Genomic DNA, 27,968 nt, shown 5'->3' on the forward strand with positions numbered 1-27,968 from the left:
CTTTTCATCAAACAAAAAATACAACCAATCACAAAATTTCCAGCTTTGAAACCCAAATAAATAACACATGGTGCTCTCTTTTTATAAAATACAGGCCCAGATTACTACTTGTGCCATTAGGTGAGCATTTTAAATCAGTTTTGTCTCATTCTATTTACAAAATCAATTTTACATAAACTAATACGCAGTGGAGCCAAAAAGCCTTAAAAATGAATCTGAATTTCAGAATATCTACCCCCTATTTGAAAATGATAACAGCTAATAGCAAATGATTCAAGGAGTTTCTTGTGATGTGTATCATCTTCAAGTAGTTCCTGCGAGCCCGGTGTGTTGGCTCCTTAGCAGTAATAATATTCTCCAAAACCAGAAGGGTGAAGGATGTCTCTGATGAAACCAGTGGTTCTCCTTGGTCAGGGTGGAGTCAACTCAGTACAAGTATCCATCTCCAGAACACTTTGGGTTTAATGCACTGTTATCCTTCTCTCTCTCCGCATATACCCTTGTGCTACTGACACAAATCTCGCATTTACACACCTACCCAACCCAAGAGACCACCGCTCCTCCTCTGAGACCAGACTAGACGTGGTTATTTCAACTGCACTTTTTATTCTTCTACTTTTTATTTACAAATGTCCTTATCTGTGATGGAGTTGCTTTTAAGTGACAGTGAACAGCGAGGTTTCGATGGAGCAATTTCTGGAAAGTTTTAATCTGCGATCTTTGTCTAGTCATAAAATGTGATTCAGTTTCTTTTGCCACTATCACCTGAAGATGACACAGGTGATAGTGGTAAAGCAGTTTTTTGCTGGAAACATGAGGCCCAGTCTCAGATGTTTGATCTCCACTGTATCTGTGTTCACTTTAAATTATATTAATAACTGACCTGAGATCAAGATAAATTAAAGACACTAAAGATACACTGATCAGGCATAGCATTATGGCCACCTGTCTAATACTGCGTTAGTCTTTCGTTTCCTACCAAAACAGCCGTGAACCATCAAAGCATGGACTCCACTAGCCCCCCTGAAGGTGCAATTTGAGCTACAGTAGCTCAAATTGCTGAAAATGTTGCATTGGGCCAAGTTGGCCAGCCGTTACTCTCGACGTACATCAGTGAGCCTCCATGCTTGGACCACTTCTGATAGAAACTGACCACCGTACACCGGGAAGGGCCCAAGAGACCCGCAATTCTGCAGATGTTCAGTAGAGTTGGCTATCACAAAGTGGCCCTCAAACTCACTCAAACACCTATGCTTGCACATTTTCCTGCTTCTAACACACCAAATTTGAGGACATAATGATTACTTGCACCCTAATATAGCCCACACTCACCAACAGGTGCCATGATGAAGACATAATCACTGTTATTCACCATCAGTGCTCACAAAGTTACGCCTGATCTGTGTTTATAAACTAACTGCGCACACTGGGCTTTTTGGCAGCTGCTTTTCCCTCAGTCGGTTCCCATCTGCACATGGTTACGGCAACAGAGCGGGTGTAACTTTGCAGACAGAACAGGATTGTCTCTCGGCTCATATGTCCTCCAGATTTCAGCGACGAGACAGCGGTTTGTAGACGCAGACAGCCATAATGATCATCAGCACCAGCACCACCGCCAGGACACTCCCCAGTGTGACTGTAAGGACAAAAACACAAGCACAGCCAATAAAAACAGACTAACGGGCAGACAAGCGCGACGGGTTAACTGGTTACACTGGTTTAAAGGTTTCTGTTGCAGTATATAGTTGTGGTCGCTGGAGACTAAAGAGAAATAAACACCTTGAACCTTACACCTGGATGTCGGGATCATTGAACGGCCCCTCCACAGGCCTCACATTTGTTCTCACCTAAATTCTGCTTCTGCAGGACCACATAAGCTCTCTCGGCCACCCTGTAGTCGTCGGGCTGAGCGATAACCAGCGCATTAAAGCACATTACTGCAGCTTGTGTGAGAAGATGCAGCATCTTAGCAGTGGAGGATGGAGGAGGATGATGAGGATGAGGATGACAGCGAGGGGTTTCTTCTTCCGCTATAGGATCTGGGTCCTAACGCCGTTGGATAATTGTATCGTGAAACTGTCCAGAACAAGGGTGTCAAACAAAAGGCCCGGGGTCCATAATGGGCCCGGCAAAGAATTCAGCTGGACGTCTTTGAAAAGACGAAGGAGCGCATGCATTTTGGACTTTGAATTGTTTTTTAATACGTTTGAGAGCTTTTCATATTGATGAAGATCCTCCCCACAGTCTTTCCTATTCTGTTCCTTCAGTCTTTTTATCTTTCACACGTAACGTAGGTGTCTACAGCTGTGTCCCCACCAACTCCCTCGCCCTTTGTTGCCTTGTGTGTGAACATGTTGTCCCAGTCTCCCCTAGGCCCTATTCCCGAAAGTGGATTAAATTAACAACTCTGAGCTTGTTTTTAAAATTTTGAGTTTGATGAACACGCTTCGTGGAATACCCCTTTGACTGGTTACAGCTCAACTATGAGACTGAGAGATTATTCATCTCAGCCTAGTAAGCTGAGCTAACTGTAGACTCTCTCAGCAGCTCTGACACTGAAAGCTTCAGGATGGTGGAAATACAAAATGTACAAACTCTTTTCTCTTCTCCGCAACATAAAACAGTCGTGTGGTGTCTCTCACACTCTCAGTTTCTGAAATGTCAAAGAGCAAAGAAGGCTCGTTAGAAAGGTTGAGCTCCTTGAAGTTATATTTTAATATAATTACTCTGCGTGACTGGGGTATAATCTCATCGTTTATAGACAAGTGCACACCATTGCAAACTCGTACAGCTGTTGATTACATGCTAGAAAGGCATAATGAGTGTTAAGAAATGTCAGTCACGGTGACCTGAATGTAAAAAGAAGGCTTCCTGGATACATTTATCACAACAAGACAGCATTTCATAATAGCATGAAGTCAGAAATTGTATTGTAATGGAAGGCATTTAAAATCATAAAGTTACGACCTTAAGCTTAACACAAAAATATAAAAGGACTCATCATTATCAAATCATTATTGTGTGTTTTTTAAAGGTTTTTCAGTACGATGCAAAGTGTCTTCAGATAACGGCTGACATGACTTAGCAATATAGAAACCGAATTAAATTAAATTTTAGTTTAATCAGTGGAAAGTTTTTTTTAATTCAGCAGTAAATTAGATGATCAGTCAGTTGAGTTGCTTAACAGTTAGACCTCCAAGTGTCATCAGACCATCTGCTGCAGTTAGGATCACCTCAGCCATCTGTGAATATCAGGGCTAGGCAAGTGAAAGGACCCTCTGGAAGGGGATGGAATCAGAAGTAAATGAGCTGGGGAGGTTGCCGCCTGAGGAATTTGGTTATTTTGGGAGTTTTAATTCCTTTTATTGTTAATACAAGTGTTTGAAGTTTTGCATTCCTTATTCTAGTAGATTACAAGCTTTATTTCTTGTGGCATCTATAAGTGTTTGAGTCCATTTTTTTCTTATAACTCCCCAGTGATAACTTTCAGTTTTTCATCCTGTGTTTTCTTTCATGTATTTGTTTCATGTATAATAGTAGTTTTGATCATCGTGGTTTCCCTATCTGTTTCTCTGTGTTTATGTCTTTGTCCTGCAGTGTTCCCTCGTCTCTGACTTCATGTTCAGTCCTCGTGTGTCCATGTTAACTATGTTTCCTGCCTTCGTATTTGTGAATATTCATGTATTTTTCAGCCTCCTTTGTTTACTTCCTGTTTAGTTTTAAAGTTTGTTATCTTTTGTCTCCTGTGTTGATTTTGCTTCTTGTCTTTAAACAAAAACCCAACAAATAGATGGCTCAGGAGATAACACATGTTGCCTACTAGTCAGGAGGTTGGTGGTTTAGTCCTCAGCTTCTTTAGCCTACCTGTAGTCTTAGCTTAAAATGCTTATGCTAATCGGTGGTAGAAAAGCATAATACCCAGTATCAGTCCCTTTGTTGTTGAATCTCTTACAACTGTCAGATGTATTTTGTGTCACCACTGGTTAAATCAGCAACTAGAAACTACAGCCATGTACAATGGACACCTACAAGTCAGAGAAGAGTACAGTCAAGTCTAACTGCCTGCACATGTGATGAATGAATGTTATTCCTTTATTTCTATTATTCACCCCTTGTTAGAATTATTAGCATTAACTGGAGGGTTTAACAGTGTGTTCATGCAGTAATTCTTTCCATGTATACTGTTTCTAAAGCTGTCCATATCAAGCAGGAGAGAACCACCTATTTAGCGTTGCCTCTTTTATGTGTCTCCTGTGCTTGCCTGTTCTCTACTTCAATAGCAGTCACTGACACAAAAGGGCTTTGATCTGCACGTCCATCACCCAGCAGCTCATTGGGGAATCAAATGTTTCAAAACCACTTCCCACTCTCGTATATTTTCATACCTGTCAGCCTTGACGTGATGGAGCCGTGCTCAGATAAAACTCTGAAGGGTAGCGTTAGCGGAAATTGTACATGTGTGTGACTGTGTCAGTGTGAGAGCCTGAGGAGATCAGAAGGTTTAAGCTGCTCTATTCGCCCGTATGTGGACGGATTGTGGATGTTGCAAATTAGCTTGTTAATTAGAATATCTAATAGAGGTGAACAATGACAGCCAACAGCCATTACAAAGACACGAAGATCATCATGTGGAAATTACAGTTCAGGAAAAGCACAGGGTGTTTGATATAAATAGTGGAATTTAACCGCCATAAATCTTATGCAGTGTTTTTCTTCCTTTTGTCACATTTAATCTGTTCTATTGAAAAGGAGTACAAACGATAAAATACGCCATTTATGCTATAATTCATTTACACACACATGTCTACAGAAACCACACCGAAGAGAACAGAAAGCACAGAACAATCATCAACCTCGGGCATCACATCGTTCCCTAATTGTAAATAAAGGATAAAGCATTTCAGATAAGGTAACACTAAAACAGAGCTACTATTTATATGCAAAACACAAACAAACAAGCAAACAAACATTTGAACAGTCTCAAATTAGAAAGTGGAAATATTGTCTGGAGAGGCACAGAATCCATAGATATCAATACAACCTTTCCAAGTTTTGCAAATACAGTATAGCATGTATTCATATTAAGGCAAGACAGGCTATCTGGAGTTAAATGAAGCTATCAGACAAAGACCAGAAAATATTCAACAGTCTCATTTAAATTAATCATGAGATTCTTTTACATATTGTAGTAGTGTCTACTTTAACTGTGAAACATACACTCACAGTTATGATAAGAAGATTACACTTTTAACACGGTCTTTGTCTGAGAGTCTCACTTACCTCCACTGCAAACACTAGTAGGGAAAAAACAACTTTTTCAACTTTTACTTCTTCAAGCTGCTGCCTTTAAAATCCTATGCAAGCACTGTATTACAGACCTACTGTCTAAATACAAAATACATCAAATACACTGTAATACACTCTTTTGTTATTTACCTCAGGTTTTGGTTGTAAATAACACGAAATGACTCACTCAACCGAGATTAACTATGATAGCCTCACTGCTGCTACAACTGCAACACTGATGATCCCACTGTTAGTAAAGCTGAGCATGCAAAGCAACAACGTACATAAAATATAGAAATGTTCCCATGCAAATATTCCCATGTTCCTTGGCATCATCTATCTTTATAAGATGAAAAGAGACCACAGATTTTACCACTTAACTTGTACAACCACAAGAAAGCAAAACGAGAAAACTCTAAACTATCCTGGTGGCGCAGGTCTGAATCGCTCTCTCTCTATCGTTTCTGTTTCTCTCTCTCTCACACACACACACACACACACACACACACACACACACACACACACACACACACACAGGGCAGAGATATGAGTATCTCAAATCCTCTCAAAATTAAAAATTTAGCAGCATTTACCTTTATACAGAGTGTACATACGCAGTGAGAGTTCAACACCATTAACTGGTAATCAGTCATAATGTTAGATCATGTTTAGGTTCAGCCATAAACAAACCTACAACTGTGGTTTTAATGGCAATCTAAAAGCACACAGAGATGTTTATCTCTCTATGGTACAGTGGCCATGTTGAGGTTCTCAGCGTGGATGTCTGGTATTGTCCTCTCGGGCCTCAGACACACGGCCAATCTCTGTGGAAAACAAGGGACGCGTGCAAACGAAGCAGAGGTTAGATTAGAAGAAAATGCATCAGAAACAGTTTCAGGACTTTGCACGCATCCACCGACCTGTTTGAGGGAACCAGGGGTCCACACCAGCTTGTAGACCATGTAGATTGGGACCCAAATGAAGGATGATAAGCCAACGATGTACCCGACTATGATGCTCCAGTCCGGGTACTTGTAATCAAACAGTGCGAGGGGTGGTGCTTTCAGCAGGGAGCTCACAATGATATACTGAGAAGATATGGGATACGCAGCATTTTCATATATGTTAATATATGACCTGTACTGAGTCCATTATTTAAAAATATGTAAAAGAAGTCTTATTGGTGTAGATTTCTAATTCTAAAATGTCATCAGGACAACAACCTTATAGGTGGATGCAAATAAGAGATTAGGGTATCAAACAGCGTATGTCTGTGTGCATGCTAGAAAATATTTAAGGAAGCTACTTCACAAAGAGAAGAATTTAATCTACAGAGGGGGCACTGAACTGTCTGCTCTCTTCAACTTTAAAGGCCACTGCTGAAGCTGTCTTTTGATCCTGCAATGAGCTTTCTCTCATATCCTTGTCTGCTACAGCTCACTGATCTCTGAGTGGCTTAACTGGATGATGCTCATTTGACCCAAAGAACTATGTGTTAAAGTATTTACAATGAGTGAAGATAACTAAAAGATCTTGTCGTTTTTATACAGCATAACCGCTGATGTTACGACTGAACCTTTGGGTGTTCAGAGTATCTCTCACCGCCAGAAACGCAGGACTGATAGCAACCCAGCACACTTTCCAGAACAGTCCCGGGGCTTTCCCAAGCATAGCCTGAACGTCATTGCTAAATCGATGGATTCCTGAAATCAGCAAAAATAATACAATCCATTATAGGTCACCAATTTATACTGGTGATAAAAGAAACAGAAAAGTAGTCAATAGATTTCTTCATTTTTTTCCTTTTTTTTTTTTTACCATAGAACCAGGAAACTGCAATAGCCTCAAGGAAACCCACTGCAATAATTGAGCTTCCAACTCCAAACTCCTCCAGCAGCTTCACCACGTAGGCACCACCCTGCCAGTAAGATTTTACAATCATTGATCATCAGTCAGCACTCATTTCCCCTCATTTGAGCAGCAGACAGTAGATAGCACTACTCCAATTTGCTACAATGTATCCAGAGCATTAATTATAATTGAAGGTAATTGTTTTAAAATATTGAGGCGATGCTTTTTGCTCTCTCGGGTTTGATGAGGATATAAAACACGAGTAACTTACATTGGTAAGGGTACTCAGAGAGCCTAAAAAACAGACAACCACCAAGCACAGAACAAAAAGTTCCCGTCTGTGATAGAGCTGATCTGGATATTCATCCAACACAGCAGTGATGATCGCCTCCAGCCCTCCAAACTGAAGCACACAGAGACAGCTGTCATCATTAGAAACATGTAGAGAAGTGTAAGGATGTTTGAAGTTCATGAAATAAGAAATATTGGACTGAATTTATGAATTTGAATCTGTGGTAGTAATCATCATGCACTGAATACTTCTAGGTTTCTCATCTCGTACCGTGCTGTCCAGTCCCAGTGTGATCATCATCACAAAAAAGATGATCGCGAAAAAGGTCGAGCCCATCATGTTTGCAATGGCCTCTGGGTAGGTGATGAAGAGTAGGCTCGGTCCTTAAAAGCACAGAAATGAACATGAACAGATGGGAGTGAGTATCTGTAATTATAATAGTTACAAAACATTTTATTTAAAACAATGTTTTACTGTTTTGCCTGCTGACCTTTGTCTCTGGCTACATCCTCAACCTCCACTTGCCTCATCTCTGCCATGTAGCCCAGCACCGTAAAGATGACGAAGCCCGACACAAAGCTGGTCAGACAGTTTACCAAGCTGGTCACGATGGCGTCGCTGCCGAGGAGGAAGCAGCGCAGTCATTGAACTTACTTATAGAAAAACACTTTCTTAAACAACAGGTCTGTTTGCAGACGGAGGCAGAAATGACATTTTCAGCATTTCGCCTGGTTTTCTTTACAAATTTCTTAAAACTTTTTCTGAGACACTTAGCTCACACACACCCAACAAGCCGACAAGATACTGTTTGCTTATAAAGTATAGAATAAATAACTTACAATTAACAGATAATAAAGAATACATTAATTACACATGGAGAAATTAAAACTAGAATTTGCATATTTGAGTTTTTTTTAATTTTTTTTTTTATTTGTTTATCAAGAGATTATGGAAACTTATATACATTGTATTGTATGCATCTTACATGACATATTTTCTCAAACATTTCTTTCCCAATCATTTTAACTTTTTCTTGTTAAACAAAAGAGAAATTAAAATACAAAAAACATATTTGAGTTTTAATTTGTATCACACTATGTTCAGCTTTTGAAAAAATTGGTTTCTTTTTTTATTTTGGAATTTTATTGCTTAAAATTGTATCGTGCAATTTATCACATTTTTTTCTGAGGTAAAAGAAAATCACACCGTCGGCGCAGAAGTCTCAAAAACTCAAATAGTATCAAATAGTGTATCAAATGTGACACACTAGGCGTTACGGGGATAATGTTTCCAAAGCTTGTCGTTAAAATCAAACACAACGCTCAAAAGGAGATGTGTTTTCACTCGTGCAATGGTTTCAGCATTTCACCCAGAGCATCAGTCTTTACTATTTAAGCCGCAACCACAGTTTCAGACAATAACTCAGTGTCTCATATGTCAGCAGGCACTGAGGGATCTTACCGATAGCAGTTGTTTGTGAAAGAGTTGTAGCTTGAAAGAGCCAAGAGGACCCCGAACCCTGGGCCCAGAGAAAAGAATATCTGAGCAGCAGCGTCCACCCACACCTACAAAACACAGAGGCAAAAATGCTCTGGGATGCTTTAGATTATTATGGTATTTAAGAGTATTAAAATAAATTGTCACTGATTTAACACCATCTAATTTTTCTTGTTTTTTTTATTTTATTTTATTTTGCCAAGCAGAGATTGGTTGTGTCAGTGGTACAGTGGGTGCACAGCTGTACGCAGGGAGATCTGAAGAGCAGCTCGCATTCGGCATTAAAAAGAAGAGGACAGCGTTGGATATCGGGGAGGGAGACAGAAAGGGAGGCTTTTGTTAATGGCAGAAAATCTAAACCAATTATGCATCTTATTATCCTGCTCTGTGGCTTATTTATGCATCTCATTACATCTCATCCATATTCTCTTCTAACCAAAGCACTCACACATGTTTTGCAAACAACAGCAGCGAGCTAAGAAGGAAGATGAGAAGGCGCGATAGATAGAAAAGAAATACAGGCTGATTCTCAGGGGACTAGTGGGTAGAATTAAATGAATATTTGGAAGATCCAGCTGTGCTGCATGTCTGAGTGTCATCATTTTAACAAGTTAAATATGCATCAGGATTTCTCCTCAGTGTTGGTTAAAATTATCAAGAATATCAACTTATTTGAGTCATTTCACCAGGACCTGCTAAGTGTGAAAGTTCTAAGAGGTTATAAGCACTTTTTTCATATTAGCAAAAAAAGGACCCTGCTATAGATAAAATGCTGCTCTAAAAAGTGGCTGCATTGATTCTTCTCACATCGGTGAAAATAAATTATTCTTTTATTTACTTAATTTTTACACATGTCAAATGAGACTACAGGTAACAAGGGTTTTATGGATCGTTTAAATTAACAGCATTTGTTTGTTTGTTTTTAACTTTAAATAATAATATAATTTATAACAAACCAGCTGGTCCCCCAGCTTCAACTCACACTGGTCTCCAGCAGCTTTCCCCACTGTGGTTTGAGATAAAACACCACACCTCTCCAGGCTCCTGGCAGAGTGGCGCCTCGAATGAGCAGGATAAAAAGCACAATATAGGGCAATGTGGCGGTCACCCACACTACCTGGTGCAGAGGAAGGCGATATATCAGAGTCGGAAACAAAGGTGTAAGAGAACCAGAAATCTAAGATAAAATCTGTGATTCAAGCAAAGAACATCCATTGTTGTGGCAGTAAAGCGACAGCAAAAAACTACCTTCCCTGAAGTCTTCACGCCCTTCCACAGGCTGAAGTACACTATGGTGAAAATGAGAAAAAGGCAAAGCATCAGCTGCCAGCGAACCCCACCAACATTTCTCAGCCCAGATGACTTGTGGATCTCAAGAACATTCCTCCTGTTGAAACAAAACATGGAACATCACGTTTTCAGCAACAAGATCATATTTCCCAAACAAAACCACCAGCTTGACTGTGTCAAGGATTCCCGCACAGCCGTGTACCTATGTGGTTTTTGCTACTCACACTTACATGCACTTACGTGTAAAATTCCTCTGCCGGAGACCTGGAGGCATTTGTCCAGGTGATGTTGTCCATGCCAAAATAGTTGGTGCAGTCGGGGGTGTTCCACACATTGTCGCAGTTAGTCCAAGGCAAGATGCTGGAGAACGAGGAATAGAAGTAGAAGAGGGCCCAGGCGATGATGGTGTTGTAGTAGAAGGACACATACAGAGCGATGATGCAGATGGCGTATCCTATACCTGAAACACACCAGAAAATGAAAAGAGCTTTGTAGCTGCAAATAAAAAATGTGTTTTGTCCGCACATGATCTGTCGAGCAGCTCAGGCCTCACCTTTGAAAATGGGACAGATGTGTTTCCATATTGATATGGCTCCAGTTCTGTGAAACTGTCCCAGTGCCAGCTCCATGTAGAAGAGCGGAACACCACCAAAGATGGCCATCAAAATGTAGGGAATAAGGAAAGCACCTGCATGGAGAGATGACATCTGAGGACATTTGTAAATGACAAAAACACTAACTTAAACCTGATTTTGGTTCCCATCCCAGCTTAAAGAGTGAATCTGCATGATTTAAGTGAAACTGACCCAGTTGTTAGAGCAGGCAAAGAAAGAATTGTCCACATAGTCCTGTGATTCTTTTCCTAGTTTTTGTCCCCTGACCTAAAAATCTTATCTTAATATGAACTTGTTAAGCTCTTTTATTTTTTGAAATTATAAACAAAGACCAAATGCATTTCAAAGACTTTTTAATTGAGTTTCTAACAGATGGATGCTCTCTTCAGCACCATGGACAGTTTCTGCTGTCATCTTTTTCGAGCAGAAACTGTGAGATCAAAATCATTTGAGGACAGAACAAGTTTTACAAACAAAGTCCGCACATCCTAACTTATGGATCGACCTGCTTTTAAACCTTTAGCCTACTTACCGCCACCGTTTTGATAACATATGTACGGAAACCTCCAAACATTCCCAAGGTCCACAGCAAAGCCAATCACAGACAGGAGAAAATCCATCTTTTTGCTCCATTTGTCTCGGGACTCCGTCTGCGTGATGACCGGCACCGGGACCGCGTTGTTGGTGCTATAGCCGGGGTTCGGGGAGCTGTGGTGGGTCAGACTGCCGGCCATGACCGCTGAGTCCTGTCGGGGCACCGGACTGTGAAAAGTCAGGCAGAGGAACAGCTCCTCAGAGAGGAGGATGCTTCTCCTGCGATGATGACAGGGTCGAGTGGGAGGAGTTGTTGGTGCTACACTTGGGGATACCTGTCAGTAGAAATCATACCCTCACTTTTTAACCGTCTTTCAACTGAAACGTCCAGGATGATTTACAGACTCTAAAGCGACGATGCTAGAGTTGATCAATGCGATAACTCACTTTAAAGGCGAGAGGCCTGTTTTTGAACACGGTTGAATTTCACCAGCAGCAAAGACTGATGGGATCGCAGCTTTACTCACATTTTTTTAAACTCCTTTCCCCTGAACGCATCATGATGTGCAGTAAAGTGAATGTTGAAGTTTCGCTGTGTAAGTCATCTCTTGCACGTCACACCATCGAAATTCAAAACTCTGCAACCTCATATTTTCTCTTTTTATCAATATGAATTAGAATTTGTTGTCGCCTGAAACTCAAACTTTAGAATATAAAGACTGAATTTGGATGAATTGGTACATTATGATCCTCATTTTCTGGGGATATCAGTGTCTTTATTTTTGCAAAAAAAGGCCAAGGAAAATTGATTTCAACATCTTATACCTGAAACATGAGTGAAAGATTAAATCAAACAACAGGCTTCTGACACAGTGTAACAGTAATTTTAACTAGTGTGCAATCGGTCAGTTTGAACTTCCACAGATTTAATACAGAAAGCCATAAACAGCACCTTGGACCATCTTGGTTTGCTGGTCCTGTGGCATCATATAGTTTGGTGAAGACAGCAAAATAGAATCACAGTAGCTTAACTGCACTGATTAGGGAAACCTAATAAAATGAATTTGTAATCAAATCTACCGCTTTTAGCACTGAGTAGTTTGAAAAGGCTACTAACTGGATAGTCAGAGAGCCATGGTCATGTAGGTCTGTGAGCGGAGAGAGTGCATCAAATGAAGTTACTTTGGGAAATGGATATGACACAGGATAGGACAGGAGACATCCAGTAATATCATAAAATTGTCACTTAAGAACCAAGTTGCAGCCGCACTGTCTGGCCTGGTGTCACATGGTTTACTGCCCAGCTTCCCCACCTGAACCTGGGGCAACGTGCTGTGCAGAAGGATTGTTTAATAACTGTTGTTTTGGCCCTTTCCTGCTAAATGGACATCAAAGGAGAAGCAAAGAAGAATATAGATTATTTCCCCTTCAAGTTAGCACCTCTCCGGGTAATAGACAGAGAGGGAGAGGCAGAGAAAGTTATAATACAAGTGATAATATTATTGTCAGAGCTAGGATGGGGAAAAGCTGGGAGGGAAAGGCTGTGGTTATCCAGCCGAGGTGTAGGGGCCCCTGAGGGCCAATAACATAGCAACAAACCATACATTACTGGCCTTCTCAGACATACAAACCTGTCAATCTGCATTGGCATACATGTGCAGAAGAGCATCAGACTGACAGGAGCCTCCCTCACATGCCCTGGTGTCTCTTAGAGCACGTCGACTCTAATCACGCATCGACATGTGCATGTTGGCTTCTGCCAGAGGCTCTGCTGACAGGCAAAGAGGCCTGTATGACACAGCATTGTTATTTCTAAAGCTGGTGTTGGTGTGGTTTAAAAATCCTTTGAGTTGTTGTCATTTAGAAAATAATGAAGTCCCTAAATTTAACCTTTTTCATCTGTTTTGTATATTTATATCAAAATGTATTTAAATCAAGTTTTACTGCAACCTCTGTTATTTGTTATTTGATCTGTCCACTTGCACCTTGTTGTGATTCATAGGAACCTGTCCATTTTTTAAAATACATTTTTCTTCCTATACAGAACAGCATTACGCTAAAAGGCTGCAAATAAATGTGGAGTGTTGATGTTTGTGTGCGTTGAGCTGTGGTCTAAAGACAAACATTGCTAATTAGGCAGAGGATAGCTGGTGAGGAGTTTGGTGTGCTGTGCCGTTTACTCAGGCAGAAGTCCTGTTATGACACTTAACACGACATCCTATTACCTCACATTAACTAAAGGTGTGAGTCACCCCAGCCGGGGAATCCTGGGTTAAAGAGGATGCTTGTGAGGAAAAACAACGTGGGGGGAGAAAGGGGCCCAACCCTGCACCCCTCAGTCCCCTCAGTCTGTCATCTTGTGTTATCACTCCATCCTTTCACCACCTGATTCACCTGACAGCTCAGTCCTCCAGGCGTGGCTGGACTCATGGCCTTAAGATCTCCCACTCTATAGTTCACTCAAGTCTACTGTGGTTCTCCAACTCACATTGCAGGTTTCTCTAATGTGTTTTGAGTTGGATGCTATGAGAAAAAAATAAAGTAAGTGCAAAATTTAAATAAAAGGTGAAAAATGGTGATCCACGTGGACCTACTCGTTATTTTTCTTCTAATCACTGGGTATAAATATATATTACACAGTCGCCACCTTCTGGACAGTGTGAGTTATAACTCTTTGTGGGGATTTTCTGTTGCAGAATGACGCGGTTTTTCAAGCTTTTTTTATTTTTAATTTTACAGAAAAATAATGAAGAGTCATATCTGGTTTGACATGCAGTAGAGTGTTACAGTAGAACAGATGAGGGGAAGAATGGATCTTCATATATATTTTATTTTATTTATTTTTATTCTCTTTTGCCCCTTTTGTTTTTATTTTATTCATTAATTTAGTTAGTTATTTACTTATTATTTTAGTAGTTACGGTTAATCAATGAATTTAATTTTTTAAATTTGTTTATTATGTTAATAACTGATTTTTATATAATAATTTTACCCAGAATTTAATTTAATTTTAGTTTTGTTTTGTTTGGCATCTTAATTTAACCGTTCTTCTACATTTTGACCACAAGATGGCGTAAGGACAAAAGATTTCCCCATCTGATAAATTTACGCAAAAACGAAGCTCTGATGTGTTTTAGTCATGTTTTAATTTCAGTAATAGATTTCATCCAAAATCTCGGTTAAACCAAATTATTTTTACTATCCTTGAGTCAGATTGTCGCTAAGATTTCTTGTAACTAAAGAGCGTTTGTAATACGTTGTATCCATACGGGTTGTATCCGTAAATAATATAGTCCACTCCGATTTTAAGGCTAGAAAGCTGTCTTTCGGTAAATATGCGGCACATTTATTTCTCTCCCCTGGTTCTGACCCGTTCCCGGAGGGAGCGCAGCGTGTCTTTAAGAGGCGTGTGCTCGGAGGAGGTGGAGTCGTGATCCACATTGTACAAGCAGCTGATGGGAGGGTGCTGCGTTCAGACAGGAGACAGGATCCATGGCAACAATCATGGCAGGTGGGAGCAAAAGAACATTTTTAGTAATCATCTGTTGTTTAAATTTATTTAAGTAACATTTGGCTCTGTTTGGGAACGCGGAGAAAGTTGAGTCGTGTCAGAAAGTAAAGATGCGCTGTTTGGTTTATTTTATTTGTGTTTCAGAGGCAGAGACCCGTCAGCGGCTGCTGCGCACCGTCAAAAAGGAGGTGGGTGTTTTCAGCTCAGCAGTTATCGAGTCGGAAAAACAAACATGTTGGTTCGTATGAAGCTCTGCAGTTCAGCCTGTGCTCGAAGAGGCTTGCCAGGTGATCCCTAACAAAGACTGGCTGGCACCGTGTCCTCTGTTTCCTGGTGATGATTACAGATGTGTGCCTGTGGTGCTCATCTGTACCTCAGCCAGAAAAACACCAGGAAACAAGCTGATAGTAAGGGAGAAAAAGTAGAATACTAATAATAGTTATTAAAGTCCAGTAACAGTTTATGGTTGGTTAATTTGTTAAGGTCTGTTTTCAGCATGAATGATGTAGTGCTGCACCTCACTAATTATTTGGGTGGAGAAGCAGCACGAAGGAAGCAGATTGTCTTTAGCCAGTGTTTGTTGTGTTTATGGCACAGCAAACCATCAGCCTTCTGCCAAACCATTTGGTGATTCTAGACTCAAACTGTGTGTGTGTGTGTGTGTGTGTGTGTGTGTGTGTGTGTGTGTGTGTGTGTGTGTGTGTGTGTGTGTGTGTGTGTAATGAGTTTTGTGTATATGAAAGCTTCCATAAATGTCACTGACATGATAATGACTGTTTAGACTGTTACATAAAGCCTGTGTTAATGAGGATGGTGCGGGGATGCAAAGCTCGACCTGCAGGAGCATCTGTTTGGAGGAAGGTGTTATTAGATTAGCTAATGTTTTTATGGTTCATAGTGTTAAGCCCTTTGTTCCACAAAATGAATGCCTTAGTAAGGTTATAGAGTTTCCTTAGATTATGATGAACGGTCGAGGTGATTGTGCCGCCAACACTCCCCTATACAGTCTTGAAGATAAGCAGGCACGCTACATTCAGCTCAGTAAGTATTAAAGTAAACTGCAGGTGAAATTCTAAAGTCCGAGAGCCAAATGTCCTACATGTCACCAGTCATGGAGGGGAAAGGTTGAAAATAGATAGTATCTATTGGCATGTTGGCTAAACCTTTACCTTGATGGTGGAAGCATGATGGAAGTGAACATGTTGTGAGATGTCCAAACTGATGGGCCGTGCCTTTGTGAAGAACCTCCTTTCATATAGATGCTGAAGGTAAACAAGAGTGGCCCCATTTTTTCCCCACTTTGCTCCTTTTTTTAAAACATGTATTAAATCTCAGCAGCTTCCTTAAAGTAATAACACCCTTTCTTTCACACATAGCAACCTTATTTAAATCAGCAGCAAGCTTCTGGGGTTGTATTTGCGTCCACCCAAACATGGGACTGGCAGGAAACTAAAACTCCCCAACAGGAAGTTGATTTATCGCAACAGAGACACGTTGAAATATTCACAGTAGAGCGATAACATTCTGACAGCTGAAATCTAAAACGAAAGCACATCCAGTGTATTGGAGATAGATGACAGGTGCATGTCTGTTAGCAGACTGCTGTGTGTTACCTTATTGTGTTTCCATTGTCCTGTAGTGGTGTATACTTTACAGTTAAGCGTTTTTGTTGCCCTTTGTTTGTACAGGGTAGGTTTTCTCAGTGTCATCCACGCCTTTCTAATATGACCCAAACCCTCCGAGTCTTGTTGGTTTTGGTCTCTAAAAGAATATTCAGATGAAGAGGGACAGTAACAGCTGTTTGATTGTTGCATGGAGACATTTTCAACCTTCATTTAATAAAAGTGTTTATGTTTTTTTTAACTTTCCTCTCTAATTACCTCATGCTCTACTGGGCTTTATTCCTTTAAATCATCACATCCTGAGTGTTGTGAAAGGAAGAGTGTAGAGGCGGTGGCCTGATTTGTTTTCCTCTGCTTCTCCAGTGTTTATCTGTGCAGAGCAGACCCTTCCCATGATTAAATATGCTCTCTGTGTGCATAAGGCCTCTCAAAGATTCTTTCACTGGGGCTCTTTGTTAGCGTAGCAGCGACTTTATTCTCAGACAGCTTTTTAATGAAGATCAGCATTTTTAATGATGTAAGAATCTGAAAAGAAAAAAGAAGAGTGGAAAGTGTTAGTTTCTTTTTTTTACCATATTCGATCAGGATACACACTGAGCTGATGGGCAAACAAATGACACATACAATTTACATTCTTTAAAACATTTTCATAATTAAGAAAGCATCACTGATCCTGGCAGTGATCGGAAGCTTGTAAAGGAGGTCCTTTTAAAATCTTTGACATCTGAGGTTCTCTGTGCCGATGAATGTCTAAGAGTGTGGCAAGTGATTTAAAGAGATATCTGAATTATTTGCAAGGAAAACTATTAGATGTTAAGCATTTCACTTTGCCCTCCAGCAAATTTAGCCCACAGGCAGGACATTAGATGCAAAAAGAAGCCTCAGAAACCCAAAATGTCTTTGCATGATGCGCTGACAGTCTTACAGAGCCTGGTGTCAAACTCCATATATCTACAATCAGAGCAATCAGAAATGTAGCCTGTGTGGAATTTTGTCAGGAAAAGCCTTTGCTGTCCAAAAATAGCATCAAAGCTAAGCTACTGTTTTACAAAGCAACCAAAGACCAGATCATTAGGAACGGAAATATATACACATACATTTGTTTGGCCACAATATCAATAATGTAATGTGTTGTACTTATGTAGCGCTTTTCTAGTTTCACCCACCATTCAAACCACTTAAAGCACTTTATCTAGATCACAGCCAAAAGCCATTTAGAATCACCAGTTAACCCAACATGCTTGTTTCTGGATGGAGGGAGGAAGCCCAAGTACCCGGTACAGCAGATATGTTTGGTTCACAACAAAAACATCTTTTAGGAGAAGGTCCTCATTCCAACTTTGATTGGAAATGGAAATGTTATAGTTTGGGTTTATTTCATGCAACCTACAGTCATTTAGTCAACTATGAATTCAGCGTCATATCACAGAGTTCTGGGTCAGTCTGTCCAAAAACTGAACCTGAGCCAGAAATGGAGCTTTCAGCAGGATAAAGATTCTGATCACAATAGAAATCCACTAAGGAATGTCTCAATCAGGAGAAACTGATGGATTTAGAGGAGTCTAATAAAAGCTAAATTGAGACATCCTTCAACATTTTTCAGCTGAAGAGTGGCCAAAATCAGAGATAGTGGAAACTTATTCAGAGGTTTTTAGGGTTTTTCTTTTTTTGCTACATCTATTAAATCTGTTGATAACATTTTTGAAAAAGCTGTATCTACTTCTTCAGTCCCTGAAAGGAAAGATAGACGTTGTTGTTGTTGTTTGTGCCATTTTCACATCAGTTTATGGTTTTTATTACTCAGTGTGGGCCGTGCCATATGGTGACTCTATGCTGTGTGTTCTCACACTCTCCTTGCCCAGCTGGTTTTGTGCCATCAGTCTGCTCAAATATACCTGGATGTGGGCCATTATCCAGAGAGCGCAGGATGTCTGTGACAGCTGAATTGCCTTCTGGCGCAAAATTGTTTTAAATAAGAAATCTTATTTGCCTCAGCTTTGATACAGAGCCCCACTCTGTCTGGCTGCATTTCGCTCTGATCGTGCTGCTCCCTCCGCCTTCTTGAAAATCACGTGTGCACGTGCACATGCACACAAACAGAAATACACACCTGTGTTTGCTAAAGGAGAGAAGAGGCAATAGAGAGAGGGAGAGAAACTGAAGAGCTGTGTCATTTAGTTTCCTGTTTAATTTTTTACTGTTGGGTCTTGAGTTCCTCCTGTCTATAAACGAGATTGCACAAAAACTACCAAGCTGAATTTCATAAAACTAGGTGGAGAGGTAGAGCGCGGTCAAGGGAAGAATCTAGTAAATATTTATGCACATCCGGAGTACTTTCTTTGAAATTGCTAAATAAAGCTTTGGCCTTGGCTTAATTACATTTTGAGGACAAAAAAAGCAAATGAATCAAAGTGAGAACTTTTGCAGGTAGTCAAACTGAATAGACTGAGAGATTGACTGTTTATAGAGATTTTTCACTTTAACTGTTTGTGCAGCAAACACAGTGGAGGTCTGTGAATTTCATCATGTTGTGTTGATTGCTTGTGCGTATACTCCTGGTCTCAGGGATTTGTACAAGAACCAGTTCTTCACAGACGTTGCAAGACGGAGACTCTGACTCAGTAGTGAGCAGCTACTAGATACAAAGCAGATTATGGAGTGGCTACAGCACCAATCCAGGGCTGATGCATTCATTTTGCAGGGACAAATGCAGGGAAAACATCAGATATTATTATTGTATTAGAAACTAATATTTCTGAGATTGTTTCATTAAAAACTAGCATCTCAATTCCAAAAAAAGTTAGGATGCTGTGTAAAATGTAATGACCTGCAAATCTCATAAAACCATGTATTATTTTCAGTAGAACATAGAAAAGATATCTATGTTATATTTACAAAAAAAAACCAACTTTCTCATGAAAAAATATAAAATAAAAATTTTACAGGGGCAAAGAAAAGCTGGAAACGTAAGTGGTTTGACTGGCAGCAGGTCAGGAAGATGATTGGATATAAAAAGAGCATTTTAGAGCGGTAAAGCTCATGAATCTTCAAAAAGAAATTGTGGAAAACTTTCAGAATAATTTTCCTCAATGTAACATTGTGAAGACTCTTTATATCCCATCGTATACGATACATAAAATCATCAACAGATCGGAAAATCTGGAGAACTCTCTGTGTGCAAGGGACAATGATGAAAATCAATATTGGATGCACGGTGATTTTCTGGCTGTCTGGCAGCACCACATTAAAAAGAGAACATTTCTGTTGTGGAAGTCACTGCAGGGGCTCAGGAACACTTACAGAAATCACTGTCTGTGAGCACAGTTCACCGTGCCATCCACAAATGCAGGTTACAGCTCTGTGACGCAAAGAAGAAGTCGTATATAAGCATAATCCATAATAATGCTGCCATCTTCTCTGGGACAAAGCTCATAAAAAACAGACTAAGGCAAACTGGAAAACTCGTCTGTGGTCAGAGAAGTCAAAATGTAAAAATCTTTATGGACCATCCGATTTATTTTCAGCTCTCAGTTCAAAAGCCTGCGTCTCTGATGGTATGTGGGTGCATTAGCGCTTCTGAAATTGGCAGCTTGCATATCTGGAAAATGCACCATCAATGCTGAAAGGTGTATAAAGGTGACTTATTAAAGGAACATATGCCTCCATCCAGATGACTTTTTTTTTTCCAGGGAAGGCCATCCACATTTCACCGAGACAATACTAAACCACACATAGCAGCTGTTACAGCAGCATTGCTTCCTGCACTCCATGCAATCCTGACCTTTAACCACTTGAAGACATTTGATGCATCATGAAAGGAAAAATATAACAAAGAAGGCCCAGGACAGCTGAGCAGTTAGAATGCTATGTCATTCAAGAATGGGACAACATCCAACCATCCATTTTCTTCTGTTAAGCCAATTCAGAGTCACGGGGAGGCTGGCGGCTGTCCCAGCGGCCATAGGGCGAGGCGAGGGTGGTTTACATCCTGGACAGGTTGTCAGTCTGTCGCAGGGCTAACACAGAGAAACAGACAACCAGTCAACTCACATTCACACCTATGGTAAATGGCCTGTATTTATATAGCGCTTTACTAGTCCCTAAGGACCCCAAAGCGCTTTACATATCCAGTCATCCACCCATTCACACACTGGTGATGGCAAGCTACATTGTAGCCACAGCCACCCTGGGGCGCACTGACAGAGGCGAGGCTGCCGGACACTGGCGCCACCGGGCCCTCTGACCACCACCAGTAGGCAACGGGTGAAGTGTCTTGCCCAAGGATACAACGACCGAGACTGTCCAAGCCGGGGCTCGAACCGGCAACCTTCCGATTACAAGGCGAACTCCCAACTCTTGAGCCACGATCGCCTATGGGCAATTTTGAATCACCAGTTCACCTAACCCCATTAACTGCCTGTGTTTGGATTGTGGGAGGAGGCCGGAGTACCCAGAGCAAGACAACAATTCAAAATGAGCAAATATTATATATGAAATAATAAAATGTCTCAGTTTAAAGATTTGATGTTTTCCATGTTCTTTTGTGAAAAAAATGTCAGTTCATGACATTTAGAAATGTGCATTCTGTTTTTATTTACATTTTGCACAACATCCCAAATCTTCCTTTCTTTTTTTGAAAGTAGCCCTAGTGACACTTTTAAATCGATAGGATAGGATTACCTGGCTTTGCTGAGGTGCACTGCTGCTACACTGCTTATAATCAAACTGAACTACAGTACTTCATGCTGTTTAGTATGGCAGTTGAGGCAAATCTGCACAAACTGGACCATGTTATGTGAATGGAGGGCCCTGCTTCCTCTAAAGCTGTCCTGTCTCGACCTCGAATGATACGTCGTGTAAAATTATTTCATGTCAAGGCTGAATATTGACACTGTACAATCAGCGCTTCAAAATCCCACAGCGTCCTCGTAAAGGTGCCGTCATCAGAAAGACGTTTTAGAAAAGCCACCCTGTGGTTAGAGTACCTTGGAACTGTTTTGGGCTGTCTTTTGGTTATATTGACCTTTATGGTGGCATCACATTCTCTGCCATTTTTACAGCTGATCACTCTTTTCATTCGGTATTAAGCTGTAATTCACATAATGGAATCGTGATTCAGCTGGACCTCTTTATAAGAGAACTGCAGCTCCGTGTGCCGTAGATTAACATGAATAACAGTAATTATTTTTTTTATTGTGCGCTCCCTTCATTCAGCATTAGACTTAGTGATTATGAATAATGTAGGATGGAGATTTTAATGCAAGGAGCTTTCTCTCTCCCTCTTATTTCCTTTCTCTGCTCTTGGAGGAGTTAATTGGAATACTCAAAAGATCCTTTATCACTCATGCTGTTGCCTTCAAGCAGACTCATCGTGCTTTGCTGATGAAATGAATCATTTTTTTCTCTAAATTTTCAGTTTTTTCTTAAATCTCAGTGAGAATATATTGTTTCTTGGGTGATATTGTAGCACATATGGTTACTTTAAAAAGTAAAGTCTGGGTGGTATTTCTGCTTTATTGATGCCAGAGTAACAAGATGACGACAACACGGCGCATCTAGATATTAATAGTGGCTGTCGGAGAGCCGCATTCAGCCTCTTATTTCAGAGATGAATGAATGTTTGCGCGTCCTTTTGGCGGAAGTGATCCACTGTGAGACTCGTGACGTCTCCATAGAAACCTGTAGGTTGTCTGTGCTTAGACATTTTACCATATAAATTCCTCAGAGGCCTGATCTGTAGCCCAGACGAGAGAGATGAGGAGGAGGAGGGTGCTTCCTCAAGTTAGCAGTCAGTTTTCTGTGTGTCAGATGCACTGAGAAAAAAAATTGGTGCATATAAAAGCCCTCTGTGTTTTAAGCGTTTGTGTGTGTGTTTGCGTGAACGCAGGCTTTTATATAATCATTAACGGAGCTGGTGTGCATCACAGTGACTGCCACTTTCTCTGGCGTGTCGGCAGTGTGAATCATTTCTGTTGATGCTAAAGAAAACAATGCTACTGATGCGAACAGTCCAAGTTTGAGTAATGACTGCTGTCTAATTAGTGAGTTGTTTTGTTTTTTTTTATTCCAGGCTTCTGGGTTCATTTGTCGTCCAAGTATTTAGAAGAAAAAAAAAGATTTGTGGATTTAATTTGTCATCTTGCATAAACAGTGAGAGCTCAGTTGGCAGATTTTGGCAGTGTTTGTGCATCTGTTACATTTTCGTGCCTGTAGTCTCCGTCTTAAAAATAGGGGTAGGAAATGCAGTGTTGTACTCTATATTGCCAAAAGTATTCACTCACACATCCAAATCATTGAATTCAGCTGTTCAAATCACTCCCATGGCCACAGGTGTATAGAATCAAACACCTAGACATGCAGACTGCTTCTACAAACATTTGTGAAAGAATGGGACGCTCTCAGGAGGTCAGTGAATTCCAACATGGTATTGTGATAGGATGCCACCTCTGCAACAAGTCCAGTCCTCGCTACTAAATATTCCACAGTCAACTGTTAGTGGTATTATAACAAAGTGACAGTGACTGGGAATGACAGCAACTCAGCCATGAAGTAGAAGGCCACGTAACATCACAGAGCGGGGTCAGCGGATGCTGAGGTGCATAGTGCCCAGGGGTTGCCAGCTTTCTGCAGAGTCAATCGCTACAGACCTCCAAACTTCATGTGGCCTTCCGATTAGCTCAAGAGAAGTGTGTAGAGAGCTTCATGGAATGGGTTTGCATGGCCAAGCAGCTGCATCTGAGCCTTGCATCACCAAGCACAATGCAGAGTGGGATTATGGGTTGTTTTTCAGGAGTTTGGCTCAGTCCTTTAGTTCTAGTTAAAGGAACTCGTAATGTTTCAGCATACCAAGACATTTTTGGACAATTTCATGTTTGTGGAACTTTGTGGGAACGGTTTTGGGGATGTTCCAACACGACTGCACATGTGCACAAAGCAAGGTCCACAAAGACATGTATAAGGGAGCTTGGTGTGGAAGAACTTGACTGGCCTGCACAGAGTCCAACCCAAAAGAACACCTCTGGGATTAATTAAAGCAGAGATTACGTGTTAGGCCTTCTTGTCCAACATCAGTGTTTGAGTTCACCACAGGATCTGAATAATTGCATTGTGCTTGGTCATTGTGCTTGCCTGCAGCTTCTAGAAGAATAGTCAAAAATTCCCATAAACAAACGAATCTTGTAGAAAGCCTTTTCCAAGCAAAATATAAAGACGTGGTGGGTGACTCAAGATTTTTGCACAGTATTAAACATCACTATATAAACTTACCAGTACTGCCAAATGTCTGAGTAACTTTATTCAAGTATAAAAAGTACTTTTCAGTTATTATAGTTAACCTCTCACTTAAAATCAAATTTAAGTGAGAGGTTAACACTTTTCACCTCATTTGTTTGAGAACTAGATTAGCATTTTATAAATGAACAATAAACATAAACGTCAGATGCTATACTTAGAATAAATATCAACAGTAAGGTAGCTAAAATTACTGTCATCTTGATTAACAGCAGTACTTAAATTCCTCATAGCCAGTAGTAATAGTTAGATAATAGCCAGCCTTTAAGTACTGTGTGCCTTCATATTTTAACAGCTCATGTTTGCTTAAATAAAGATCTGAATGCCAAATGGATGACCTGAAGTGATTTAATTATCTCTGTTTTCTTACAGTAAATGTGAGATCAAAATACAGGTGGCATAATCCATTTATGTATAGTGAGTAAACTAGTAATGAAATTATTAATCAATTTAATTGTGCCATAGTGGAAAATCCAATCTGAAGATAGAACTTTATCTAGTGGAAAATATTATGATCCCGCTGTAAATTTCATTGCCTTACAGTTGCAGAAGTGCCACACAGAGAAAATATTTGCCCATGCCACCGAAATATAGAGTTAATGTGCTGGAGAAGGAGTGTGTGTGTGTGTGTCCCTAAGTCAATGTCTTTGTGTGTAGTGGGTGAACCTGGCAGTGTAATATGGTCGTTGTGGACAGACTCATTTCAACAGGAAATTACAGCTATCTGTGTGGCCGTGTCCAGGGCTTGATACTTTCCATGCATATTGCAGACCAGTGCCCACACAGTAGGATGTCTCCATAGCCACCAGAGCATCTGATACACCCAATCATCTTAACTATTGGCTATACAGTTAGTGCCTTATATTATCTGACTACTTACCTTTTTTTGTAGTTTTGCCTCTGTGCACCTCCACAGTGGGTACAATCTTTATGTGATCGATATGCAGATTTTTAGCTTTAACAAAAATCTTAGCAGTAAATGGTTTGGAATTACAACTATTTTTACCCACAGTTCCCCACTTTCAGAAGATCAAAAGTAATTAAACAAGCTAACATCATTTTAAATACGAGGATTATTTTAATAATCGGATGAAAATCCTTTGCAGTCAAAGACTACCTGAAGTCTAGAAAGACAGGGACATCACCAAATTCTGTTTCCTCCCTTTAACTGTTATGTTATACTTTTTCTGCAACCACCTACTGCAGTTGTTGCTTGTTTGTGGGTTTTTCTGGCCTTTGGCAATCATGTTCTGTTTGACTGAAACAGGTGACTGATTTGGCCATTAAAGAATATTTTATTTCCCTTGAGAAAACCTTGGGTTGCTTTTGCAGTCTGCTTTTGGCTGCTCTTTATTTGCACTGCGCAGTGTTGTCTGTTCATTTCTGCAGCATTTGTCTGATCTGGGCAGAGGGTATAGCCCTGTACACTTCTGAATTCATCTTTATAGACTGCTTCTATCAGCAGTCACATGTTCAATAAACAGTAGTGACCTGCTTCGACTGGAAAACATACAGTGCGTGCCGAAGCCTCCACCATGTTTGACAGATAATGTGGTGTCAGATCATGAGTTGATTCATCCTGATTTCATCTGACCAAATATTTGTTCTGAACCGTGCAGGTTGGTTTAGATGTTTTCTGACAAAGTCTAATCTGGCCTCCTTCCTGAGTGTAACCAGTAGTTACAGCCTGATGATGGCCTCCCTCATTTGGACCTCATATTGAGAGTTCCAGTGAACAGCTACCAATTGCAAGTTTAGTCAACCCGGGGTCATCTGTCTACTAAATGCATTGTGGAATAACGAGGCAACAGGCCTCACTTGGTCATGAAACCAGGTGTCAGACAAATGTCCAATCACTTTTCATCCATACTTCCCTTGATAACATGTATGTGTAGAACATGTTGCTATTCTTAAGCAGTTAATGCAATGCTTTTGTTAAACTCCTCGATTAAAAGCCGAAAGTCTGCACATCAGTCTGTTGATTGATTTGTTTTGTTTTTTTAGTTCCACTGTGGTGGTTCACAACTATAAAAATGTGTCATTGTCCAAAATCTTATGGCTCTAACTGTAGCTGTTGGCATGTGATCAGAGAGAGGGACAGATCCCAGAGATGACAAAACCTGAATAATAGCCATTTCTGATGTCTGACCCTCTCTATCCTTATTTAAAAAACAAGTTGGGCTTTGATTTATTTGGATGTGAAAAGTAAGAAACAAGGGTCTGTGATGAACTCCCATCCCTTCCCTTTTCTCCTTCCACACCCAAATATATCTCCTTCATTTCCCAGTAGTTTGAGATGAGAGCTGGTGACTCATCCACCAACTTAACATGCATTCTTCCTTCTTCAGTGTCCCTCCCACCTTAATTTCAAACCCCAGTTCATCACTGAGCTCATTTTTATGCACAAAATTACATTAGATTTGAAATATATATTTATCTTCCTGTGCCACCAAATTTTGCCTGTTGTGGTATATTAATGAATGAGTCACCCAACATCTGCCATGTCATTGACAGGTGAAGCAGATTATGGAAGAAGCTGTCACCAGGAAATTTGTCCACGAAGACAGCAGCCATATTGTGTCCTTTTGTGGTGAGTAATCAAACAAATCGTGAAGCTTTTGCTCTCCAAGTAATTCTGCAATGCTGGAACGGCTTAATGTCAGCTTATTTCAGTCAAGTTACTCAGAACTCTTTATCTTGTTTATCTTTCGCTCTGAATGTCGAACTATACAACCTGATCTTACGTTTCTCTTAAAAGTGGCCTAAAACTCATGATTAATTTCAACCATTAAAATATTATCAATTATACATGATGCCTTGCTCAAAATTACTTCACACAAATCATACTTGCTTATATCTCACAAGTCATTTATTGATTACAGGACAAAATTAAAAAGAAAGCAATCGCAGTGATACTTCTCTTAACCATTAAGCCACTTCATTGCACTTTTTTCTGCTTTTTTGCTTTTTGCTTTTTTTGCTTTTTTCTGCTTTTTTCAACCAAACAACTGCTACTGTTATAACTTGCACATTACGTTTCTCAATTTACATATACTAATTTAATGGAAGTTACATGTCTACTTTTAATGCACAGGTACAATACACAACCTGTACTTTTCAAGTTATTCTAAATATTCTTACTATTTAAACATCTTTCAGTATCCTGCTCTGTTTGCACACAACAACCTGGGTTTGCCACTTATCTGTACTTTAATTTTAATAACTGTACAGTATTGTTTTGGTAACTATTGTCCATGATGTAAATATGTAAAGATTTGAGTGCTTTTGTTCTATGCCCTGTGTCCTGTTCTGTTTGTATATGTGTCGTTTTGCTGCTGTTACAACCCAATTTCCCCTTGTGGGACAATTAAAGGATTATTCTATTCTATTTACACTCATTCCAACGCCACTAACTGAATTTAATTTCTTTAATTAATATTAGATTAATCAATATTCTCATGTAGAGTTATTGATAACAGTGAGATGTTCAGTACATTCAAAGAAAATTTGGTTGTTACAAAGAAATTATCCATTGGTCTGTGTTATGGAATTAGTTTTTCCACAAGGAGAGATGGTGGATGGTGGATGGTGGATGAGTGTGTCAATGCCTACTGCATTAACAGCAGGCAGTGACACACTTTTAGCACAAGAGTATATTTATTGTTCAGTACAAATAAGAGATATTTAAAGTTCAGTCCTTTACCAAGTGTTTTTGTTCTTGCCTCCAAATCACACTTCTGGATTGCAGTATGATTAGTGCGAGAAACACACTGCCCACATGCAGGTGGTCACGCTCATCGGATGTCTGGCTCAGACCGGAGCTGTAATCAATAACAAGATATATTTGTGGATTTAAGTGTGAATAAAATGACTCTCAGCTTGCAGAAAAGGCGATATTTTTACTAGCTGTGTGCAAAGACAAAGACTGTTGGGGGGGGAAAAGGCATGGCGTAACACAGACCATCATTATTAATGTGAAATAAATAATTTCTAATGGTGTTCAGATTAGAACCTAAACTCTGACTCTTGGGATGATTGGTTAGGCCAGGACAAAGCAACTTATGCATATTTATGGGTTGTTTTTTTTTAAATGTCACAAAACACACAGGTTAAGTAAAAAAAAAATTAAGAAGTTACTCTGAAGCTCCGGGAATCAAACCATGAATAAAGCTGAACACTGG

General features: G+C 40.1%; 2 protein-coding genes across 3 annotated transcripts in view; one reads left to right on the plus strand and one right to left on the minus strand.

Moving 5' to 3' along the window:
* Positions 1–4,669: 4,669 nt before the first annotated feature.
* On the minus strand, positions 4,670–11,843 carry slc6a4b (solute carrier family 6 member 4b). The gene is made up of 13 exons (XM_005940193.2): positions 11,363–11,843; positions 10,770–10,904; positions 10,457–10,676; positions 10,175–10,313; positions 9,909–10,043; positions 8,891–8,994; positions 7,920–8,047; positions 7,700–7,812; positions 7,409–7,540; positions 7,105–7,204; positions 6,889–6,989; positions 6,207–6,374; positions 4,670–6,110 (listed from the first exon to the last, which is right to left on the minus strand). Exons 1-13 carry the CDS (start codon positions 11,562–11,564, stop codon positions 6,030–6,032), a joined length of 1,758 nt encoding a protein of 585 aa, XP_005940255.1. The 5' UTR covers positions 11,565–11,843; the 3' UTR covers positions 4,670–6,029.
* A 2,875-nt stretch (positions 11,844–14,718) lies between these two features.
* sgsm1a (small G protein signaling modulator 1a) overlaps positions 14,719–27,968 on the plus strand; it is a 35,967-nt gene continuing 22,717 nt past the window's right edge. Inside the window, exons 1-3 of one of the 2 annotated variants that reach the window (XM_042227680.1) lie at positions 14,719–14,875; positions 15,020–15,063; positions 26,302–26,377. In XM_042227680.1, the coding sequence (XP_042083614.1) occupies positions 14,857–14,875; positions 15,020–15,063; positions 26,302–26,377 (139 nt within the window). In that variant the 5' untranslated portion in view covers positions 14,719–14,856. The remainder of the gene's footprint in view (positions 14,876–15,019; positions 15,064–26,301; positions 26,378–27,968) is intronic. The other variant, XM_005940195.3, reaches the window with a different exon arrangement.

Source organism: Haplochromis burtoni, unplaced genomic scaffold (assembly GCF_018398535.1).
Source record: "Haplochromis burtoni strain Fernald_Lab_line unplaced genomic scaffold, NCSU_Asbu1 Contig_276, whole genome shotgun sequence".
Classification (NCBI taxonomy): domain Eukaryota; kingdom Metazoa; phylum Chordata; class Actinopteri; order Cichliformes; family Cichlidae; genus Haplochromis; species Haplochromis burtoni.